Raw genomic sequence first — 7,505 nt, 5'->3', positions numbered from 1 at the left:
CCATACCTCCTGGTTCTCTTCCAATTCATTTTTCAAGAGCCCCATATGTCCTGGGCAGATCTTTACATCACTCAAGTTTTACCCTCTCACTCATGACCATATTCAAACACACACACTCACACATATACACACGCGCACACACACATCGCCACACACACTCACACACACACCCAGGACAAGAATTCCTGATCCTTGTTGGGGCAGTCAAAATGAGGAATTCTCATATCTGGGGCAAAACAGATGTCAGACAGCATATGACCCCTCTAATATCAAGTAAACAAACCCAATTGCTCATACATGAATCAGTGCACTTTTGCCAAGCTGTTATTTATGTACTTATTTTCATTTGAGAGACTCTTATTTATCATGGAACGTGTCTTCTCCATAAACTCCACTAACACTCAATTCTCCCTTATCCTGAAGAACTTTCCTCAACCCAGTCTTTCCCCCTAAGCCACCAAGCTGCTATGACCTCCTGCCTTCCATGTGACTGTCAATATCTACTTGGTCTAAATTCTGACCGCGACCTCTGCATCTTCCACCCACATCTCTATTCAGACCTATTGGAATTATGCATATATAATAAAGAAGAGCTTCCCTGCACCATTGTGCTAAGCCTTGACGTTTTCGTGGGCTTTCAACCGTAGGGTCCGGGCAACTCTGTCCTTAACTCCTGACTTCAAACTGCATCTCAGTCATCTTGACAACCTTTGGCTCCTGCTTGCTTCCCAACCTGCTACTGCTACTCTCCAGGTTACGGCTCTGTCCTCTGCCAGGTTTCTCATGTTTTCCATCACTTATGTAACTAATTCCCTGTATTATAGTCTTTCAGTTTGAAATACCTACAGTGGTTTTTATTTCCTAACTGGACTGCAACTAATACAGAAATTGACAAAGACTAGGCAAAAAAACACACACACACCAAAAAAGCTAGGAATAAAAACAACCACCACCACCTCACATTTATGAAAGGCTCGCTATATACCAGATACTCTCATGGGAGTGCGTTTTTGAAATGAACTCAACGGATTACCATAGCAACCCTGTGATGTAGGTACCTCTGTTATCCCCCTTTTAAGATGAGGAAACTGAGGCTCAGAGAGAGAAAATAATTTGCTGTTCCAAAGGCTGTAAGTAGTGGAGCTGGGACTCAAATCCAGACAACCTGGCCCCAGAGTGCACTCTCCAACACACAAAGCCCAGCACAGTGTTTCAAGCAGGGAGGTATTCAACAGGATCAAGTGCAACCAAGAGGTCAGGTGCGATAAGGGCTGCAAGGCATCTATCTCCTGGATTTAGCAATAAGGAAGTCACGAGGAGCCCAGAACAGGAAAGTCAGAAACCAGACAGCGGGAGGCTGGCCAGTAAGCCAGAGAGGTTAGGAAGGAGAGACAAGAGGAGCAAACCTTTCTCTCAAGAAGTTTGGCTCTGAAGAGGAGTCACAAAATCAGACAGGAGATGCAAGAGAAGCAGCGTTTTCTTCACTCTTGCTTCATTTTAGAAACGAGAGCAACCTGAATGTTTAAATATTGACGGGACTGAGCCAGTTGAGAGGGAGTCCGAAATCGTGAGGCAGGAGGACAACAGAGCAGGGTCTGGTCTCCAAGAGGCAGAGGGGCGGGCTGTACAGTCCAGGGTCCACTGAGAATCTCTTCTACTCAACAGGGGGCAGAACGCAAGGATGGCTGCAGGTTCAGAACACTTTGGATTTTGGTGAAGTTATTTGACTATGGCTTCTATCTTTTCTGAGCTAGAAAACGAGGCCATTAGCAGAAGCAAGGGTGGAGTAGAGGGGTGAAGGGTGTGAGGAGTAGAGAAAAGCTTGAGATTAGCCACAGTGCTGAATGGGGGCCGGCTATGGAAAGACAGGAGTCCCCAGCCAGAGGCCCCAAGTGTAGCTGGAATTTGTGGTTTTACATGGGCAGGAATTCTCACGGTACCTTCAGCCCGAGGTGTAGGCAAAAGACATGAACAAAGGGGATGACCCAGATTAGACATAAAAGAAGGAAAGCAAAGAAACTGAGTAAAAGGCAGGGGCAGGAGCAACTGACCAGATGAGCCATGGACTACAGAGGAAGTAGGTGAATGCAGGAGGTCAGAGAACAGGTGTAGTCAGCTATTACTGACTAAAGAGAGAGTAAGGCAAGAAAAGATGGCATCTGATGGCATTATCTCTGAGCAGGAAGAGTTTTGATGTTACAGTACAAGGGTATGGCCATGGGAGAGGGCAGTTGATTTCAAAAAAAGAAGTGAAGGTGACTGGAAATAGGGTAAAAAAACATGCACACTAAAATAAAATAAAAATTTAAATCCTGAGAATTTTGGATAGAGTTCCGTGAGGTGAGGGCATGATTTGAGACAACAGTGAGTTGAAGAGAGAGGGGTCTAAAGATTTTAACGAATAGGAGTGGGAAGAAAAAGGTAGTGGAAGGTCTGCAATGGACATTTGTTGTTTCTGCTTGTCCAATATCCATCAGTCCTATTTCTAATAAAAGCATCTTCACTTTGCTTTTGAGGCCACCTCTTTCCTCCTCAGGCACCGAGAGGACTTCCAAAATATTCGTAATATTCTATAGTTTAACCTGGAGGATAGGAACATGAGTGTTCATGTTATTATTATTTTTTAAATATATTTTATTGAGTTTTTACAGAGAGGAAGGGAGAGGGATAGAGAGTTAGAAACATCGATGAGAGAAAAAAATCGATCGGCTGCCTCCTGCACACCCCCTACTGGGGATGTGCCTCAAGGGCAGCCAAGGTACATGCCCTTGACCGGAATCGAACCTGGGACCCTTCAGTCTGCAGCCCGACGTTCTATCCACTGAGCCAAGCCGGTTAGGGCCATGTTATTATTTTTTAAACCATATAGATACCCTAGAGGCCCAGTGCATGAAATTCATACATGGGGGGTGGGTCCCCAGCCTGCACCCTTTCCAATCCAGGAACCCTCGGGGGACGTCCGACTGCCTCTCGCAATCCGGGAACTCTGGCTCCTAACTGCTCGCCTGCCTGCCTGCCTGATCGCCCCTAACCCCTCTGCCTGCCTGCCTGCCTGCCTGATTGCTCTTAACTACTCCCCTACTGGCCTGATTGCCCCTAACTTTTCCCTTGCTGACCTGATTGCCCCTAACCGCCTCTGCCTCACCCCATACCCAGGACCCAGGATTCCCTCCCTCTGGCCAGCCGAAGGCACCCAGGACCCGGGCTGGCTTTGCCCGGGCTGGCCACAGCCGCAGGGGACCATGGGCAGCAGCTTCGCCTGGGCTGCAGCTGCAGGCACCCAGGACTGCGGGGCAGGCAACTTATCCTTCTCCTGGGCCGCAGCCACAGGCGCTAGTGCCCAGGACTGTGGGGTGGGCAGATTGTCCCTCTCCCGGGCCGCAGACGCTGGTGCCTGGCAACTTGTTCCTCTCCTGGGCCACAGCCTGGCTGGTCCCCATTCCTCTCTTGCAAGCTCATTTGTGCCTGGATGGTCCCCATTCCTCTCTCAAAAGCTCAATTGTGTCTGGCTGGTCCCCATTCCTCTCTCCCCAGTGTTGAGTGTCTGAGTCATTACGGCGTGATGGCGTGATGACCATTTGAATATTAGATCTTTATTATATAGGATTTTATTCGTTAGATTAAAGAGATGCATTTTATATACTTTGGATATATATTTCACAGTTCAAACACACATATTAAAACTTCCTTTCTCCACACTCTAAAGATAAGGACCAGTGTCAGGTCTGAGCCACCCAAGTTACAAAGATTGTCTTCAGCGCCTGACCCAATTTAGGTCCATGAGACACCAACCCAAGCTTTTGCTGGAACTATCAGGAAAGAGGTGCTCTCTTTCTGCTGTAGTTGTGCAGCTTGTTTGTACAACATATCCCTTCCCCAGCCGGAGAATAAAGCTAACACAGAAGAATGCAGAGACAAGAGGAAGGTGGCAGATTCCCGACATCATTTGAATATCCAGTTCCAGCCATCCCTGAAGCCAGATACCTGGGGCTCTTCAATAACACGAGCCAATTTGCCTTTGGTTTATGACCTTTTAACTAAAAAGAAACCTAACCCAGTAGTAGAGTCAAACAAAGGATTCTCAATTCAACAGCCTGTGTGACCTTTTTCAACACATAAGCCAAACCATGCCCTCCTTCTGCTCAAGACCCTGCAATGACTCCCAAAGTAAAGGCTAAAGTTCTCGAGGTGGCCTACCAGGCCCTACACAGTCTGCCCCCATCGCACCACACCCTCAACCTATGACTTCCCATTGCTTACTCTGCCCTAGCCACACTGGCCTCTGGGCTAGTCCCTGACACCCCGAAAATGTGCCGACAGGCCCCTGCTTTGGCTGTTCCTCCCACCTGGACACCCCTCCAGACATCCACTCACAAACTGCCTCACTTCCTTCCCCTCTCTGCTCCAATCTCAAGTTCTCGATAAGGCCTGCCCGTATCCCACCCTCACAGCCAGTGATCCTGAACACTCCCCTCCCTGCACTATTGCTTCTTCCTTCCACAGCATTTATTACATAATACAGTAAATGTACCCAATGAGGGCAAGAGTCTTCAACTGGTTGATTCATCTCAAGTTCCCAGAACAGTGCCTGACTCTTAGCAGGCCTTCAAATATTTGCTGACGGAACAAATAAAAAGGCGCGACCCTCCAAGGAGCAGAATCTGGTTGGTGGAGAGAAAGGACACTAACTTTTATCTCCTGAACCTGATGTGCATGGAGTACAGGAGGAAAAGACACCTCCATTTCAAAGGCTTCAGGGGAAGCAGTGGCCTAAGGGAGCTGGAAGGAGACAGAAGAGCTCAGTAAACAGGCTGAGGGTGTGGGTGGGGATGTCAGCCACCACTGGGGCTTAAGAGGGACTGATGTGAAGTTTGGGAAGGCACATGGGAGTTGGAGACTGAGTCAGGGGAGAAGCAGCCCAGAGCGGTTTGCAGATGAAAGTAAAAAAAAGAGGGATGGACCAGTGGTTTACTTACATTTTAGCTGGAGATGAAGGATGTAGTGGTAGAGGGCCTGGTGAGCTAAGCTGCTTTAAAAGAATTAGTCTTAGCAACTCTTAGTAGAAAGGGTTCCTCCCATTACTCCAGGGTTTGAATGATTTTAGATTTTGTGGGTGGAGAGGCCATGGTCTTTCCCTCCTCCCAGTACCCCAGAGGCCATGCGGAACTGTTTGCTGGACCGGGGCACAGGCATCCCTGTGCATGGCACCGTCCTGGGCCCACAGAAAGCAATTCCCCTCGCGTAATATAATAATCCCCCGCACTAAAAGCAGCCTGTCAAATCCTCATTCTCCAAGCCCAGAACTGACTCTGTGACGTCTAGGATCACAACCCTGACATCCCAAAAGCCAAGAAAACAGGCTTCTTTTTTTCTTGTTTATTTATCCTCACCCAAGGATACTTTTTCATTGATTTTTAGAGAGAGTAGAAGGGAGGTATAGAGACAGAGAGAGAAAGATCGATGTGAGAAAGACACATCCATTGGTTGTCTCCTGCATGCACCCCGACCAGGGCCGGGGATTGAGCCTGCAACCCAGGTACGTGCCCTTGACCAGAATGGAATCCAGAACCCTTCAGTCCACAGGCCAATGCTCTATCCCACTGAGCCAAACCGGCTAGGGCAGAACAGGCTTCTTTTTAAAGACAGACCGGCGCATTCAGTGCTCCTACCTGCCCTGCCTGCTGCCCAGGCAAGAAAAAGCAGGGCAAAGGGAAGCCTTCCTTCCACTGGTCCTGATTCACCTTTGATGCCTGTCAGCTTCTCTCTACAGAAATTTCTCCAGAGTTATGAAAACATATATGCACATGCCAAGATCCAAGGAAAAGGTTACTCCCAGAGAAACAAATGATATTGCTTAGCCTCTAAGGAAAAATGAATTACTATAAATCAGACCCTTGGGAATGATGTCATTTTGGTGTTCCTTACAGCTCTATGGAGACTTATTAAATATTCAATAATTATCCCTGGCCAGTGTTCTCAGTGGTCAGAGGGTCGGCCCATGCACCGAAGGTCTCGGGTTCAATTCCTGGTAAAAGGCATGTGCCTAGGTTGCAGGTTTGATCCCTGGCCCAATTGATGTCTTCTCTCTCTCTCTCTCTCTCTCTCTCTCTCTCTCTCTTCTCTCTCTCTCTCGCCCCCTCCCCTTTCTACTCTCCCTAAAAAAAAATCAATGGAGCCTGGCTAGTGTGGCTCAGTTGGTTGAATATCATCCCATGCACCAAAATGTCCCCAGTTGGATTCCTAGTCAGGGCACATGCCTGGGTTGTGGCTCAATCCCCAGTGGGGGCAAGCAGGAGGCAGTCAACTGATGCTTCTCTCTCATCGATGTTTCTCTCTCTCTCTCTCTCTCTCTCTCTCTCTCTCTCTCTCTCCCCCTTCCTTTCTCTCTAAAAATCAATAAGAACATTTTTTTTAAAGAATCAATGGTCCCTAATTTCACTTAGTAGTAGAACAAGAAGGAATTCATTTCATCTTTTACTAGGAGGAGGAAATCCTGATCACAAATGTTGAGAACAATTCTAATTTCTGCAACTAGTAACGAATGTCAACAGCAGCACTAGTACAATCGCGGCTCAAGCCCTGGTCACAGCTGACCTGGCGATGGGGGAGGGGGATGCGGCCCCTTCCCCGCCACTGGGCTCTGCTGTCTCTCAAAGCAGCAAGAGGGTTACGCTGCTCAGAGAAAATCAGGAGCCTCTCTCTGCACAAAGAAGGTCAAAGGGCGAGCTTTCTTTCCATCAACCACAAAACCAGTGTCTGCCAAACCTAAATAGTGTGGGAGGCCGTCAGAGGTGAAGGGAGCCCAGACAGAAAACCACAGCTGAGTCTCCCCCGGCCGCTGGGGTCTGAGTCAGGTGACTTCTCAGGGCACACAACAAACCTAAACAAAGATCCCGCCCCACATGACAGACGGGGGAAGATGACTGCCAGTGAGACCGACGCTGCCCAGACCTGCTGCAGAAAACCATTAACTCGTACTTCTTGGCAGCTCCAGCCAACTGAGGGACCTACAAGTTACTTTGCAGCGCAGCCTCCGGGGATGCGCCAGGAGGAACTTGGGACCCCATCCCAGGGCACAGGCGCCCAGCACCAACCTGCAGGCGGGACCCCTCCGACCAGCTCTCTCTCACCAGAGCTCCAGACCCGTCACAGCCTGGCAAGCCCGTCCCCTCCGGCCGCTTCCCCCGCGGCTGCGACCCCACGGGGGCGGCAGAGAGGAAACGCCTTTTCCAAAGGAAAGGCTCTGGGGGCAAGGGTACGGCTGTGCCCCACCCCACCACCACCCCCCGGGAAGGGGCGCCAGGGTGGGCGCGACCCGGTGCCCAAGGGAGCTGGGGATCCATCATCCCCTTCGGGAGAGACACGACCCTCCCGATCCCCAGCTAAGCGCGTCCCACCTTGTCGCCGAAGCTGCGGGCCATCAGCAGGTCCGGGCTGGGCGTGCTGTCGCCGCCCACCCCCTCCTCGCTGCTGGAGCCGGCCAGCGGGTGAGGCATGTCGCGCAG

General features: G+C 49.8%; 1 protein-coding gene across 1 annotated transcript in view; it reads right to left on the bottom strand.

The window, feature by feature from the left end:
- The window catches only part of SNX30 (sorting nexin family member 30), a 110,309-nt gene that overhangs the window by 94,506 nt on the left and 8,298 nt on the right, over window positions 1–7,505 (bottom strand). Inside the window, exon 3 of the mRNA XM_006771232.2 lies at window positions 7,398–7,505. Within this exon, the coding sequence (XP_006771295.1) occupies window positions 7,398–7,505 (108 nt within the window). The remainder of the gene's footprint in view (window positions 1–7,397) is intronic.

Source organism: Myotis davidii, unplaced genomic scaffold, assembly GCF_000327345.1.
Source record: "Myotis davidii unplaced genomic scaffold, ASM32734v1 scaffold64, whole genome shotgun sequence".
Taxonomy (NCBI): Eukaryota; Metazoa; Chordata; class Mammalia; order Chiroptera; family Vespertilionidae; genus Myotis; species Myotis davidii.
The sequence above is the reverse complement of the archived record's forward strand: the minus strand, read 5'-3'. Positions and strand labels throughout refer to the sequence as shown.